Source organism: Ursus arctos, unplaced genomic scaffold, assembly GCF_023065955.2.
Source record: "Ursus arctos isolate Adak ecotype North America unplaced genomic scaffold, UrsArc2.0 scaffold_31, whole genome shotgun sequence".
Lineage (NCBI taxonomy): Eukaryota > Metazoa > Chordata > Mammalia > Carnivora > Ursidae > Ursus > Ursus arctos.
This window is the reverse complement of record NW_026622997.1, coordinates 15,429,942-15,447,164: the sequence shown is the minus strand read 5'-3', so window position 1 is coordinate 15,447,164 and position 17,223 is coordinate 15,429,942. Positions and strand designations below refer to the sequence as shown.

The 17,223-nt window shown below is 42.7% G+C and overlaps 1 protein-coding gene across 2 annotated transcripts in view; it reads left to right on the top strand.

The window, feature by feature from the left end:
• The window catches only part of NEDD9 (neural precursor cell expressed, developmentally down-regulated 9), a 181,988-nt gene that overhangs the window by 64,074 nt on the left and 100,691 nt on the right, over positions 1-17,223 (top strand). Inside the window, exons 2-3 of one of the 2 annotated variants that reach the window (XM_048225656.2) lie at positions 4,441-4,635; positions 4,831-5,011. In XM_048225656.2, the coding sequence (XP_048081613.1) occupies positions 5,000-5,011 (12 nt within the window). In that variant the 5' untranslated portion in view covers positions 4,441-4,635; positions 4,831-4,999. The remainder of the gene's footprint in view (positions 1-4,440; positions 4,636-4,830; positions 5,012-17,223) is intronic. The other variant, XM_026511491.4, reaches the window with a different exon arrangement.

Here is a 17,223-nt window from a genome sequence, read left to right as displayed (position 1 = left end):
GAAAGAGACTAAGATATCACCTAAGCCAGGAGATTTAAATTTTGTATTTTAGTTTTTAAACAGTGAAATGCTTTTTTTTAAGCCAAACGTTACCAAGAGTTCCAAACTGTAAACCAGTTAAAATGGAGCTGCTGTGGTCAAAGGAGAGCTGTGGAGCTCAGAACCCTCCCTTCTAACCTCCCTCTCCCATCTGCCCCATTTGCTCCCACCCCAAAAATGACAGTCTGAAGACTCCTGTGTCCCAAATGAGGAAAGTGAGATCCAGAGAGAGTATGACTTCATTTTAACTGATTACATCTTCTGTGACCCTATGTCCAAATAAGGTCACATTCTGAAAACGGGGAGCTAGGACTTCAACATAAGAACATGGAAGGGGGATAAAATCCAACCCCTGGCACTGCTTCTTGCCCTGTTTGGATGAGGTTCTTGGCCAAGCTAAGGAAGCTCCTGATACCAGGTTCTTAAGGGAGAGACGTGAACCTATTTGACAACTCCTGGGAAGAAGTGAGGAGACAGTGAGAGGAAAGGAACATAGAGAGATGGCCCTGAGTAGACATTGAGGCCAGGTAGAGGGATATTCTTGGGCACAAGAGGAGACACTTCCTTTATTGTCACAAGGAGGCAGGAAGGGGAAAGGGATGAGTCCGCATTCTAAATGAATCCGCAGAGGAGGAGGGAAGTTGAGGGAGTCCATGTGAGGTGGCTCTAGCTTTCTTCATGAAGCAGGAGAAGAGACTACTTATTGGGGCTGACAGTGGAGCTGGGAACGAGGGCTCAATAGAGGGGCTGGCACTGAAACCAGGGACTTGAGAGTGGAGAAACTCTGAAACAGCCCTGTGCATACTGGACAACAGCCAACTGTGTCCGAGTAGGCACCAATGCATCCTTCTAGAAGAGGATCTATAATTAGAACAGGAGAGTGGGAAAATGGGAGGGTGAGCAAACCAGGGGAACAGAGAGGGGCTGCCTGACCATAACAAGGGCCGAGATGGCACTGGTGACCATAAGTATATAGTGGCACCATCTGCAGGGTGTGTGGGTTTTCCAGAAATGCTCAACAGCTGGGTGAGTGATGGAGAGAAAGTAAACAATTGAGTACGTTCAGAGCTGGGCTTTGTCCGACAGGGTGCATTGAAAGGACAAAGGTGCATGGAGGTTGAGGTTATCAGCAAGAGGAAGGTGAAGTGAGAAAGCTCAGGGACCCAAGTAGGGGAAGAAGAAGGTGGGCAGTGAGGAGGCTGTGCTCATTTCTGCAGAAGAGGCTTGTGCGTGTCCCTTGCTTTCTCTTGACCAGAGCACATGGTTATTGCCGCCTCTTGGAGGAACAGATGCTGCCAGATGTGGGTGGCTAATGAGCTGCAAGCTGATGGCATTCCCCAGCTCATCTTCCTCCTCTGGGGTGGCCCCAGCTGGCCCCAGTTAGGCCATTCAGCAATCTGTGCCCACAGCTGCCACAACTGTCAGAGCATGCCCTGGGGACATGCATACCTCTATGAAAGGAAAGGGTCAATACCAACTGCACAGCTAGAGTGTTGGTTCCCCCCCCGCCCCAAGGTCAGTCTGCTAATAAGCCATTATTTTAAAATGCTATATGGACCAACACTCTTGGTTTGGATTTTATTACTGTGAATCTTCCAAGGCTGTAGATCTTCTCCTAGCTGCCATATTTCAGATGAAAACTGTGGATATTATTATAAGTAATTAAGTTATTATTAGTATATACTTCTACTGATGTTAGCAACAGTCAATTTGAAACTCTAAGTTCCTAGAATCACTTCAGTATCTTTAGACATGAATCATAAGGAGAAAAAGAAAAAGAAAAAAAAAAACTTTGAATAGTATACTAGAATATTCTCAGCACAGAATGATTAAAACAAAAAGAAATACCAGGAAGGAGCTGCAGGATGTCTCATACCCCGCTGGTGAGAATATAAATTAGTACAACCACTTTGGAAAACCATTTGGTATTTTCCAGTAAAGTTGAAGAAATGTGCATCTATCATCTAGCAAATTCCATTCGTAGGTATATGAACAACAGAAATAGGTAAAAGTCTCCCTAGCAGGATCGTTCATAAAGGCCTCATCCTGAAAACAACTCACTTGTCCCTTGACATTAAGATGGATAGGCCTCAATACAGTGGAATACTATATGGCAATAAAAATTGCAAACTATAGCTGTCGGCAACAACATGGATAAATTTCATGACCATAATGCTGGGTGGAGGAATTTAACATAAAAGAATACATATTGTGTGATTGATTTATTCAGAGTTCAAAAACAGGGAAGAGGGACTCTAGCATATAGGAATGCAGACGTAGAGGGTAAAGTATAAAGAAAGGCAAGGAGGCGTAATCACCATAATAGGATAGTTACCTTTAGGCGGGCTCATCCCTAACATTTCTGGGGCTTAAATGGAGAACTGTATATCATAGTCATAGGCCTAAATATTTTAAGGTAAATTAAACTAACACTATATTAAATAAAAGATGTTTTATCCTCTTACCTCAACATACGTATCTTCATGGCAACCTGGAGGGCCAGGCTGGACCCTAGAATTCTTGGACTGATTAGAGCTTCTCACTGGAATGTGTGGCACAAGAGGAAGTGGCCCCCAGACTCCCACTGTCTTTTCCCACCCTCTGCCCCATCCCATACCTCAAGGTCCTTTGTGTCCATGTATGTTCGTCCACAGCCTCCTACAAATATCTGCCCCTAGGGCACCCCTTGGGCAGGTGGACCTGAGGAAGGGGCCGGGGAAAACCAGGAAGTGGACTCAGAATCATCTGGACAGGGCATCCCAAGGTCTTGGTGGTTGGTGCATGGTCTAGAAAGGGAGACATGAGTTCTAGGTGGACATGGCCTCTTGGCCTCAAGGACTCCTCTCTCCTTGGAAAGGGACATTGGTGGAGGAAATCTAGAAGCCCAAAAGCACAAGGCCCAACATAGGGCCCCCTGCATGGGACTCAAGGCATTACTGCCTTTAAAGAAAGGGGTTGTTTTTGGAAGGGCAGCTGAAAGACTTCTGGGGTCACCTGGAAGGCAATTTATGACAATTGATTCAGCTCTACATTTTTTTTTCTATGTGTGTTAGATATCACAATAAAGAATTAATGTGGGGCGCCTGGGTGGCTCAGTTGGTTGAGCGGCTGCCTTCAGCTCAAGTCATGATCCCAGAGTCCTGGGATCAAGTCCAACATCGGGCTCCCTGCTCCCTGGGGAGCCTGTTTCCCTCTCTCTCTCTCTCTATCTCTCATGAATAAATAAATAAAATCTTTTTAAATAATAATTAATGAAATCTATCTATCTATGTATCTATCTACGTATCTATCATTCCTAGTACTGTCGTTTTTGGGATCCCCATAGACACACCAGCTCTGAATGCTTGTCTTTAAGCTCAGACACCTTGGGCAGTTAAAATGCCCCAAGGCATAAATACCTCAGGGGGAAATGGACTGAATTCTGGAAACAGTAACTTGCACTGCTGGTTTTCTCCACCATCTGAGGCCCAGATACTTGGGCAACCATGGACGGGTTCAGGCAGAGTAAATGAGTCATGGGCCCGTGTCCTCTTGCCTCGCCACTGCAAGTGCCTCAGAGGAAAATTCCCTTCTCCCCATCTTGACCAAGATTTTAAATACTGTGTTTATCAAACCAAAATTACAGGAAGCTATCCCCATCCTAGCAGAAGTGAAAGGAGACCAACTCCCAATTACTCTCTGTTTGGAAAGCAGTTCTAAGAAGGCTTCTCTTCCCCATGAGGGCAGCTGGATGAGCGCATTACACAGTTTGCTGAGCTGATACTATGATCCAGACACAATCCTTGTGTTTTTGCTCCACGTTTTAAAGCATCCATTTGGTTTTGATTTCTCATTCTTGATAGGAAAAACACTTTCCTTTTACAAAGATTCAGATTCCCAGTTCTCAAAGAGATGTCTGTGCAGCCCATGTGGTTTAAGTATCAGGATTTTTCTAAGAATATATATTTCAACAATGGTCCATAAGGATACACACACACACACACACACACACCCCATCCCAAAACTGAACTTTATAGCTGTGAGATCATGAAAGGGAAGTGAAAAGCTGGCCTGTACTAACAGACCAAAAGCCCAATCCGTTTTTTTTTTCCCCAAAAAATGAAATTCTGGGCTTTGCACCTAAGCTGTTTAAAAGCCACATTGCCAAAGCACCAGTTTTCCTCATTTTAGGGAAACAAGAAAAGCATATGGCTGCAGTGACCTTCTCGAGCCATTGATGAGAGGTAGAGTCAGGCACATTTGGTGGCTTCAAAATGATAAAAGCAACAACATAAAGGGGAATAACGAGGCAGCGGGTGGAAGGGTGGAAAACAAGTTTAATCAATGACAGTCAATGACAGGACTAAAATTGTAGACTATAGACACGAAGGATCGCTCACTTCCACCATTCTGCCCCAATAGGAAGCACCTGGCAAGTATCTACCCATCACTCAAGACTCCACCCAAAGTTTACCGTCTCCCTCCTTCTGCGCCCTCACCAAATCCACTTCATATTCTATCGAGGACCTGTGACATTTTATGGAACTGTATTTTTTTGATACGTCCTATTAGACTGTGGGGTCGTTGAGGACAGGATCTGCATCTTTGCCGTTCCAGGTAAACGCATAGTGAGAGTACCATAAATGCTTTCCTTGGTTGCATGATTGCATGAATGAATGAATAAAAGATGGAGCCCATTCATGGGACACGGATTTGGCTTTTCCAGCTGCTCTGATGCAATCCTTAAGTGATAGAAAGCGTCTCAGCCTCTGTCGATGTTTACCCACTTTCACATTTTAAACTTCTTTTCAGATTCAAGAGGCTGTGAATTCCGTAATGTCACACACTGACAAGATCGTGTATCCTTTAAGCTGAGTTATGAAAAGAAAGAAGGTGGTCAGCAGACTAAGACGGGAATTGTCTTTTTCAAGATCCAGAGCTCCAACATTCCTTGGCGTAGCAGAGAGAAGCACCTGGGAAAATGTGGGCAACGGTGAGTAGTGATGGGAAAAACGTACATTTCATCCATTTCCCTTTTGTCCAGCTCAATCCAGACTAATTCCTTTGAAACAATAAACTGCACGGTGTTCCATCCTCACTCAGGGTTATAACTAATATTTGGAATTAAAAGGCTGATTGCAGGCCACCCGATTTTGCTCTGGTAGGTGAATCTTCTGAGCTGGATACATTAATGCCCACAGTAAGTCCTCTCCCATTCAATCTCAGGGGAAGCAATCTTCTGGGATCAAGGTAGACTATTCCCCTTAGTATTACTAGTGCTCAAGCAAGTCTGGAAGTTACACTTACTGAACCATTCAGAAGCTGATCCCCTAGGTTAGATTAGCCAGTTCTCCGGTGCCCCCTTTCTCCATCGGCCGATCAGTATTAAATTGTTTCTTTTCCATTCAGCCATTCCGCAAGAAAGTCAACTTGGCCTGAGGTGGAGGTTAGGGATAAAATGGTCCATTGTCCCATCTAACCAAGGCTTTCTAAAGGTTTTACGGAAACTAAGTCAAAGAAGTGATATGCAATGCATCTGTTAATTGACTTTTAATGGAAGCAGGCAGCACGGGTGGTGTGGTGGCTTTGGGGGGTCAGGCAGAGCTGGATCCATGTCACCCTGATGCTTAGCAGTTGAGTAACCGTGAGCGAGTTACTTGTTCTTTTTCATCTTTGTTTCTGAATTTATAAACTGGAGTTAGGGAGATTGTCCTGAGGATGAAATGAAAAAAATGCATATGAAGTAACTTGTGCTCAAAAGAAAAAAGGTTAAGAGGTGCCTCGGTGGCCCAGGGAGTTAAGCACCCAACTCTTGGTTTTAACTTAGGTCGTAATCTCAGGGTCATGAGATCGAGCCCCGCGTCAGCTCGGAGTCTGCTTAAAATTCTCTTCTTCCTCTCCCCCTCTCCCCCCATGCTCTCTCTCTCTCAAATAAATAACTAAACCTTCCCCCCCAAAAAAAAGAGGAAGAAGAAGAAGAAAAAGAAAAAGAAAGCTTAATTCCCTTATGTGTTGAGATCCGCAATCTGTCGTCTGTATCACAGGGAGAGCTAACCATCAGTACAAATAAGAAAGCAACTGGGCAGTCACGTCAATCCAAAAAGGGCCCTATTTCATTTGTGGGAGAAAGGCTATAAGTTAAGCAAAATGACAAATTTTTTTTTTAACATTTCTTTGAGAAATAAAGGGATTTGCATGGACGTCTTTAAAAACCAGATTGCCTTTTCACTGTAATGTTTTAAAATAATGACTCTTAAAAGTCTCCCTAGTCCCAAGATTCCATGACAAAAATCTGTCACAGAATTGGACTCCATAGAAGTTTCAACCACACCCAATGACAGTAGTCCCCCCCTTACCCAGGGTTTAGCACTGCACAGTTACGGCTACCCACGGTCAACTGCGTTCTGGAAGCAGATGAGCCTCCTTCTGAATGTCATCAGAAGGTCAATAGTCACCTAACCCTATGTCACAATGCCCACGTCATTCACCTCACTGCATCTCATGTAGGCATTTGATCATCTCACACCATCACAAGAAGAAGGGTGAGCACGGGACACTAAGGTGTTTTGGGAGTGAGAGAGACCACATTCACATAACTTTTATTACAGCATATTATTATAATCATTCTCTCTGATTCCTGTTGTTGTTAATCACAGTGTGTAATTTATAAATTAAACTTTATCATAGGCAGGGACCTACTGGAAAAAGCATAGTGTATATAGGGTGCGGTGCTCTGCTTCTCCCGGCGTCCCCTGGGGGTCTTGGAATGTGTGCTTCACAGATAAGGGAGGAGTCCTGCACAAATTCAAACTGGAGCAAATTACATTTATTTGTGATTCCTCAAGTCACTCAGCATGAATGTTAATTTCTTAATGAGGAGTGAAACAAAAATAGTCTCTCCTCATTTATTTAGACCTACTCAGCCAGTTTCACTAACTTGAGACAAAAACAAAGCAAAAAATAAAAATAAAAATAAAAAACACCTTAGCATTCTCGAACGTAAGCCAATATTTCATTCCATTTGAGTCCCTGCAATGAACATTAGCACTGTGGTATTTCAAATATACAAAGTTGCTTCTCAACTTTCGGTATTCTGGATCTGAAAACCAGACAATTCTACCACCTGAAATCTTTCATTTGCTTTAGAATCATCTATGTTCAGAGACCAAAGGTCCTTGGGATCATTAATTCTATCACTTCTGGTTAGGTTTTTCTTTTTTCTTTTCTCATTACTGAACTGTATATCGATATTACACGCACACACGTACACACTTGCGTGTAACGTCACACTAGACTAAGTAGAATGGAAAAATTTGGCAATTATCAGTACGACCTGAGAGCAAAAAGGAGCATTGACTCCTTGTCATCAATGGTTTCTAGGGATACGTCCCTCCCGCTCTCTGGGGGGCAGCGTGCTGGTAAAAGATCCAGACCTGAAGCCATGCTGCCTGATTCGAATCCCAGCCCTGCCACTCACAAGTGGCAGGATCTTAACAAGTTATTGAACCTCTCTGTGCCTCAGTTTCTTCATCTATAAAATGGGGTGAGAAGAGCACCTCTTTGCAGGGGTTGTTGTGATGCCGAAGTATGCAAATTGCTTATAATTGCGTTTGGCACATTCTAAACCCTCCACAGAGGCTTCCGGTGAAACTCCGAGTCCTACAGCACATAGAAAGTAGAGTTTATGCGGCTCAAAGAAATCACTCAAGGCAGAAGATGGGAGAAGCAGTGTGCAAGGAAAGGCTAAGGGAGAGATGGAGCCTTTAGGAATCTGGGTCAGGTTAGACTGGGTTGCTCTCCTGAGCCCCCTGTGCTGTGACTGTCTGGTTTGGGAAGCTGCAATGAAGACACCGTGAGGTCACGGTCAGAAACACCCTGGGGGAAATCTGTGCTATGCTTATAAATACTCTTAAAAGCAAGCCCTTTACCAAACAACTCAGCAAGTGAAAGCACGCCCCGAGCTACCCGTGCAAACACTAACATGGAGGGAAGGCGGAGAGCGCATGCTCACACCCGGAGGGCCATCGTGAGCTGCAGAGAGGTGGGCAGCAGGCAGCCTTCCTTCACGATTCTGTAGGAATCAGGAGGCAGCTCGTTCCAGCTCCCCAGACCTGACTGGGCTCGTCCTTCCCAGTGAGTTCACATAGGTAACTTAACAGGGGCCGTGGTGGGGGTATTTACACCACAGAAATTGGCAGATGACAATTCAGGGTTGTCTTGTTTCACTGTCAGAAAGCTGGTAGGCAGTTTCCCAATGCATCCCTGGCGATGGAGCTGGCTCGGAAAAACAAGAATGCTGAGAAAAAAATCTTTTAAACTGCAAAACTTTTTCTTTGGCATTCCTCACTCTTCCCCTTTCTACTGAGGCAGGAAGCTAGCAGTTGGACACGGTCTGTGATGGTTTATCTAAAGAAAAAACATCCAGCTGGACTCTTGCTTCACGAATGGCCAAAATGTTGTTGACTGACAGGACTTAAAAATTGTGTCCCTTTTTTCCCATTCGATACAAGTTCACTGCAGGTCCAAACTCGTCATCAAAGTGTGTATTTACACCTGCCATAGGTCTGCGACATCCTAAAAAGGGAGCTGCAACGAAGTGGAGGAATTCACATATTCTTTTCTCTCTTTTTTTTTTTTTTAGATTTTATTTATTTGACAGAGAGAGACACAGTGAGAGGGGGAACACAAGCAGGGGGAGTGAGAGAGGGAGAAGCAGGCTTCCCGCTGAGCAGGGAGCCCAATGCGGGGCTCGATCCCAGGACTCTGGGATCATGACCTGAGCCGAAGGCAGACGCTTAACAACTGAGCCACCCAGGTGCCCCAACACATGTTCTTTTCTCACCCCTTAAATAAATATGACCTATTTTAGGGAATATGAAAACTTTATGCACTGAGAATTATTAGCTTTCCTCCATACACTTCAAGGATAATTTAACTTGTTCAGATTTCCAGGTTGTTCCTTGAGAGTAAAGATGAAAGAATAAGGACTGAAATGAATACCTCTAAATCTGCTTTTGTTAGTCTGCTCAGACAGCCGTAACAGGTACTGCAGACTGATGGCTTCAACAGGCATTTACTTTCTCATAGTTCTGGAGGCTGGAAGTTCAAGATCAAGGTGTGTCAGCAGGTATGGCTTCCCCTGAGGCTTGCAGATGGTTGCCTTCTTACTGTGTCCTCACCTGGTCTTCCCTCTGTGTGTGTCTGTGTCCTAATCTCTTCTTGTTATAAGGACACCAGTCATATTGGATTAGGGCCCACCCACATGACCTCATTTTACCTTGAATGCCCTGTATCCAACCCAACTCCTAAAAGACCAAATAAAGTCACATTGTGAGATACTGTGGGTTAGGACTTGAACATATGGATTTGGAGGGCGACACAATTAAGCCCGTCACACTGCCCAAATATAACCATAATGTATCCACAAGGAAAATTCGATTTAACAACATCACAGGTCAAGTTCCCAGGGAAGCAGACTCTGGAGAGATGGAGATTGGCATGCAGGGGGTTATGGGAGATGCTCTCAGGAATATCTATAAGCAACAAAGGCAGCGGGATGAGGCAGGAGGGGAGCTGGACTACACTGCAGTCATAGTTAAGACCCAGGCTGACCACATAGTCTTCCGTGCATGGGAAGAGTTGTCTGGAATGGAAGTAAGGGTGCTAGGCCTTTATACCCCTGCCTGGCCCAGTCATGGGATGGGCGGGGGACGGTATGACATGCATGAAGAGGTTCTCTTCAGCTGAGGACAATCTCGGGAGGACTCAGCTGAGAGCCACCCATCACCCAATCTTCGGGAGCTGACAGATGATTGCTCACTCTCAAGTGGGGTCTCTGGTCAGTGCACTGCGTGTCCACAGTATAAGGGAGAAGAAATTCCCTCAAGTGAATGAAAAGATTTACCATCATCTCCTTAAGAAATTTCTCATAATATCTCTCAGTGGATTAAAGGGTGACCTATTATGAACCCTAAAACATTTGGTGCAATTCTGGGTGCACAGAAAACACCCAGTGGAATCATCAGGGAATGTGGCTTCATGGGAAATGTATGCTGGTTGGAGCCAAAGAGATCTGGGTTCAACTCTCTACCCCACTACTTACCAATATTTTTTACCCTCTCTGAACCTCCAATTTCTCTTCTGCAAAATGAGGATCATTGTGCCAACTTTGTTAGACCGTTGGAAAATTTTAAATAATATGTTCTAAGAGTGTCAGTCACAATGCTTGACACAAACAAGGCATCCAAAAAAGCATGACTTCCCTTCCCTTTTCTTCAGCAAATAATTGGTGGTAACTAATTTCAAACCAGAAATAGAGGTTTGATCTCCTCACCTGAAGGAAAATGTTTCTCAAATTCTGGTGTGATCAGAATCACCAGCAAAGATTCTCAAAACAAATTACTGGACCCCATTCACAGTGAATCTAAATCAGGAGATCTAAGGTGAAGACCAGGAATACATCATTTAAGCAAGCCTCGTGGGGGTTCCTGATCCCAGAATCTGGAGGCCCCCTGCTTGAGTCTGTGGGTGCTTTCTCAGTAGGAATGGGAGTCCAGTACTTAGATGCCTGGGGACATTTCCACTGTCCCCATTGTCATTAGTTCTGTAGATGTAGGTATATACATGTCATCACAAAGACTTCTCCCCTTGCGTAAATACTGCGCATTCCAAAACTAAAACAGGCATAAATTATGTCAGCTATAGAATCAAACCCATTCTCCTTTTCAAGATGTAGTTTTATTGAGGTATAAATCACGACTACAAGGCAATTTAGCACAGACAGGAATTTTATTGGGGGATGCAGGTCCCCCGAGCTTGTCTGGAAAATGGGAAGCATATCCAGAGATGAAGGGTCCTACAGGTGTAAGAGCTGCAAAGCCTGTGAAGAAGCACTGTGTGGACAGAGATTTAACTTTCTCATTGAAATCAAGGAAAATTGAGTTCCCCGGGATGGGATTGCTGAAGGCTTTCTGCGTCTGATTGTGGATCACAAAGCCCAGCTCTGCAGCAGGAATGTTACTGTCAAAAAGACACCTGACCGAGGTCCAGGAAGTAAACAGGAGCTGGAACACGGAAAGTGACCCCTGAGCAGAGATGGGCTTTCACATCCCTACCAGACTTCCCCTGATGTAACATGGGGCCATGTGGTTTCCCAGTGTCTTCTGTGGCTTTCTTTTCCCACAGAAAGAGGTCTCATTTATTCTAAAATATGAAGCTTTGGGGGTTTCTTTAAAATGGTACTTTCACTCAGTAAAAATAAGTCAAGATGAAAACACTATCTGTGGGAATCCATTCTGAAAAAGGACTAAACTGAGAACATGAGAGAAACAGTCTATTTTTCCCCAAATGATCACCAGCCACCCAGACCTGGTCAGTTTCCTTGCAATTAAAAAAAAAAAAATCTACAAGCAGGACGACAATAGTATTACAATCACCGAGAAGTCCAAGGTGACTCTGTACTCATCGCCTCCACACTAACACCACAAGTACAGGAATCGGTGAGCTTTTTCTGTCCTTAGACCTACTTTGAGTTCTTATAGATGAAGGGGGTCTCTGTCCTTATTTCCCCAAGATACTCCTACCGGTTTGACCAGTGCCTTGTAACACAGACAGAGTCATTGTTACACTAAAGGAACCATGCATCCCCTAACCTTTAAGTATTACCCAGAGCCCCTTGCTCTTTTCCCTGGCTCACTCAGAAAAGCATCTTTGAGTACGACATCCAATTAAACAGTAGGTTTCCACCTAGTCTTCTTTCTTACGTTCAAATCTCTTTCTGACGTGGCCCTGTACACTGCCTACACAGAACTGTAGGGCTGAAAGAATACATTAGTCAGGCTAGCATTGCAGTGAGCTGCGGCAACAAGTAAGCCCTATAATCTTGGTGTTGTAGCACAATACAGTTGTGTCCTCACTCCTGCAACAGTAATTGGCTCTCTCGGGCAGCTTTCCTCTGGCATCTGTGCCTCTTCTACCATGTGGCCCCACCATCTCAGGATCCTTCACTTCCAGCAGTGTAGATAAAAAGAGAGAAGGTATGGGGCACTTTAGCAAACAAGCCAGGAAAGTGGAGAATTGGTTAACCAGCATTCCACTGACCTGAAGAAGGCTGAGAAATGTTGACAAGTACAAAGATGCTAATAGTGTTTGTCTCAGGGAGTCCTTAGATGCCCCTTGTTTTCAATCCCTTCAAGTGTTTTTTAGTTGAAGCAACTGAGACCCAGAGAATACCAGTTACACAGAGCTAATCAGTGACCGCTCAGTTCAGTGCTGGCCAAAAGGCCTCTTGCCCATTCCTAGTAATTCCAATTAACATATAAAAAGACTCATAAGATCTCAAGATACAGTTGAAGCATTGTTTCTAGAACCTTCTATGCAGGACTCCAGGGTGAGGAGTGGACTTCTCGGTGATTGTAATACTATTGTTTTGCTGCTGACCACCCTGCTCCAAACCCCACAATTCCAGTGCAGTCCTCTCAATCTGAGAGCTGGACAGATGAATGTTTCAAGGAGCAAGTGCCAGTAGCAAACCCTAATTACGGGAAATGCTTCTTGGCTCCTAAGGATATAAAATTACTTTGTGGAAACTCAAGAAAAATAGAAACAGAATACCCTGAAATGCTTCATTCAGAGGCCAAAAGTCACCTAGTAAGGCTTGCATATTGTGCTTGATTCTGTCAGGATAGCTTACAGGGTGGAGACAGTTGGTAAGGAGAGAAATTCTGGATGGTGTCATCCTGGTTTGCAACCATCATGTTAGCTCATGGAAAATATGTCTTGAAAGATGGTCTTCCTCATAGTTGAGTTCAAATGTGAGAAGAAACAAACTTCCAGAAAATACCTAATAAAGAATAAGGAAATGGGTGCAGGCAAGGATGGTCTCCTTGACAGGTTGAGAACACTAGTGGAAAAGACTCCTGTGTGGGGATCTGGATGAAACTTTGCCACACATCTGACCATCTAGATCAATGTCTATTGAACACATAGTTACATGCCTTTTTTTTTTTTTTAATTCTGACGTTACCATCACAAAGGTTATATATCTGGATTTTTTGCCTGAATTTTAAAATTTTCACCTGGAGATCTGACATTGAGTCATTAAAGGCTGCATGTTAGTTTTCTCAGTTTTAGGGAGGGAAAAGAAATAAAAATAAGAATCTGCCACTAGGCTGGAAATTAAGGTGCTGATTTAACCTAAACATTCCGTTATTACATAAAATCAAATAACAATAATAATAGTGGAATTCGGGGCACCTGGGTAGCACCATCAGTTAAGCATCTGCCTCTTGACTTTGGCTCAGGTCATGATCTCAGGGTTGTGAGATCGAGCCCCTCTTTGGGCTCTGTGCTCAGCAGGGATTCTGCTTGAGATTCTCTTCCTCTCCCTCTCCCTCTGTTCCTCCCTTGCTCACATTCTCTCTCATCTCTATCTCCTTCAAATAAATAAATAAAACTTAAAAATAATAATAATAGATTTAGATTTATAGAGTGAGTGCCAAGTTATATTACTTCATTCAACCAAAACACGATGGCATTTCCTAGATTTACAGATCAGGTATCAAAAATAGCTCAGAAGATAATTACATGTGCCTTTATTTTTCAATCTTTCTACCTCATTCTCAGTTTTCATGCTCAGTGCTCTCCCCTTAAAAAATTTTTTTTCATCCTTGTGAGTTGGGGAAATATTGTGCCCAAGTTATTAACAGTCATATTGAAGACCTGAGATGAATGGATTCACTGAATCACATGCTAGTTTATGGCAAATCTTGGACTCGAATCAAAGGTCCGAATGGTGAGCAAGAAAGATGGAGGCAGGCTGGTTAGGTGTCTCCAAAAACCTTGGAAATAAGGCTGCTGTTGGAGTTAAACTAGTAATATGCATACATAAAATGCATTCAAACTAGTAAAACGGAATGGATATAATTAGCCAGTTGTGGAAGGAAGCCAAGAAATCATCCACCTATATATAAAATAGAAGTGTGTGAAAGCATCTCAAACTTGAGCCCCACTGATCTGGGGGTACAGTAATGAGGAGGATGTACGTGTGATTATATGTTAGCAGAAAACTAAGTGGCTGCATTGTGCCCGTTTGGAGGAAGGCTATGTGAATGAAGGAGTTGGTTGGCAAAAAAGCAGTAAAAAGAACCAGAGGGTCATAGAGGCCCTCTGGATGGTACAGTGCATCAACATGGAAACAACTAAAGAAGATATGATCTTGGCACTGTTGGCCAAAGCATGATGGTTTCCTTGATGAGACAATCTTTATTATGAGTAACAATACCTCAAGACATTGACAGGAACATTCTAAAATCAAATGGCCTAGAATTTGATCTTAGAATGATCAAATCCAAGCCTTTTTTTCCTGATTCTGTGGACAACAAGCAACCCTGAGATAATGTGGCTCGTAACAGAGCTGTCTCAATGCTTTCCAGTCTATTTGCCAGTTGTTTTTATTATTTTAAATTACTTTAATTGTATCTGATACTGTGAGCTGGTTCCACCTTAAGTATGCCAACAAAATCACTTTTATGAACTTGATAGACCTGAGACCGTGCTCTCTTCTTTAAGGTAAGTACCACCTTAAGGAGAGCCCCTGGGCATGCAGTACCGTTACCTAGCAACGGCTCAGACTTCACTCTGCTCTTCTTGAACTGTAGCTGAACCAGCCCCATGCAATGTTGACTGAACCATATACAAAGTCAAGATCACGATGTTCTAATCATATTACTGCCTTTAGTGATCTGACAAAACAATTGCCATACAGCAAGCCTGCAGAATAAAGGGATGGAAAGAACCTAAACCGTTTTAACAGGCTGCGTGCTGATTTGCAATTATAGCTGGGACCCCGCCACAGACAGCTTCATCAAAGATACCAAGTAGTTGACAGAGTAATGTTTTCCAGGTTTTTTCACACCTTATCCAATTACAGTAATTGTTAGGTGATAAATACAGTGACAGCTCATTACAAAATTCCGCTTCCAGAAGCTGAAAGTTTAGGTGGCACTTCTCACCCGCTGGGTGATAGGTCAGCATCTTACCCCGTCACTTCTCTACTCCCCACCCCCACAATTCTGTCTGGAATCTTGTGCACTCAAGGCATTAGATTTCAAAAAAACCTTTTGAAGTGAAAATAAACTCAGAGGCTTTACTACAACCTCAGTAATATATAAAACTGTACGTAGAGGGCGGGGTGAAGGGAATAAAGAATCTGGCCTAAAAACTTGAAAGCAGTATCCCTAGTCTCTACAAGTTTTTTGATTAGTGTGTGTGCATGTGCGTGTCTGTCTGTCTATCTCCCCGGTTACCTAGGGAAGGGTTTGTATACTCTTGTGCCCTCATACCGGCTTGTCATACACATATAATCCTATGTTCATAGACATTAACTACTTGAGGTTTTTTTAGCAACTTTATTGAGGTATAATTGACATATAATAAACTACACATATTTAAATTGTGAGCTCTGATAATATTGACAGACATATACACCTGTAAAACTATCACCACAATCAAGATAATGAACGTATCCATGATTCCCAAAAGTTTTCTCATGCTCTTTTATAATCCCACATTTTGCCCCTTCTGACTCCCATCCCATCCCCAGGAAACCATCAGTCTGCTTCCTGCCATTATACATTAGTTTTTAATTCCTAGAAATCTATATAAATGACACATACACTATGTACCCTTTTTTTTCCCGGCTTCTTTTACCCAGCATAATTATTGTGATATTCATCCATGTTGCGGTGTGTATCAATAGTTCATTCCTTTTCACTGTTGCTGAGTAGTATTCCTTGTATGAATGGACCACAGTGTGTTTATCTGTTCACCTGTTGATAGTTACTTGGGTTATTCCCAGTTTGAAGCACTTACAAATAAAGTTCTAGGAACATTTGCATTGAAGTTTTAGTATGGACATGTGCTTTCTTTTCTCTTGGATAAATTCCTAGGATCATGAGTAGGTCACATGGTAGACGTATGCCTAACTTTCTAAGAAACTGACAAAATGTTTTCCAAAGTGGTTGTACCATTTTGTGCGTCCATCAGTAGTATGTGAGCATTCTAGTTCCTCCACATCCCTGCCAGCACTACGTATGGTTGAATTGTTCTATTAATTTTAGCCATCCAAATAGGTGGATAGTGATATCTTTTTTTTTTAAGATTTTATTTATTTATTTGATAGAGAGGCAGCCAGTGAGAGAATGAACACAAGCAGGGGGAGTGGGAGAGGAAGAAGCAGGCTCCCAGTGGAGGAGCCTGATGTGGGGCTGGATCCCAGGACTCTGGCCACCCAGGTGCCCCAGTACTAACCAGGCCCGACCCTGCTTAGCTTCCGAGATCAGACGAGATCGGGCGCGTTCAGGGTGGTATGGCCGTAGACCAGTGATATCTTCCCATGGCTTTACTTAGCATCTTCCATGTGCTTATCTGTAAGTCTTCTTTAATAAAATGACTATTCCTATATTTTGTCCATTCTTTTATCAGGTTGTTTTCTTATTATTGAGTGTTGAGAGTTTCTTATCTATTCTGGATACAATTACTTTGTCAGATGTATGTACTGTGAATATTTTCTTCCAGTCTCTATCTTGTCTTTTCATTCTAATAACATGGTCTTTGGAAGAGCAGACGTTTTTAATTTTAGTGAAGTCCTATTTATTTTTTTCTTTTATGGATCATGCTTTTCAGTGTGATAACTAAGAAATCTTTGCTTAATCCAAGGTCACAAATATTTTCTCCTATATTTTCTTCTAAAAATTTTACAGTTTTAGGTTTTACATTTATCTCTGACCCATTTTGAGTTAATATTTATATGATGGAAGATATGCATTGAAGTTCATACATAGATATCCAATTGTGCCAATACCATCTGTTGAAAGGAATATGTTTCCCCACTCAATTTTCTTTGCACCTTTGTCAAAAATCAGTTGTCCACACATTTCTGTTCCTTTAATCTGTCTATCTTTAAGCCAATACCACACTATCTTGATTTGAATAGCTTTCTATTAAATCTTGAAGTCGAGTCTTCAAATTTTATTCTTCTTTTATAAGAAGGTCCTTTGTGTTTCCATATGAAGTTTAGAATCAGTTTGTCAATTTCTACAAAAAAGCTTATTGAGATTTTGATTGGGATGGTGCTGAATCTAGAAATCAATCTGGGGAGAACTGACATCTTACTAATATTGAGTGTTCTGATTCATGAACGCATTC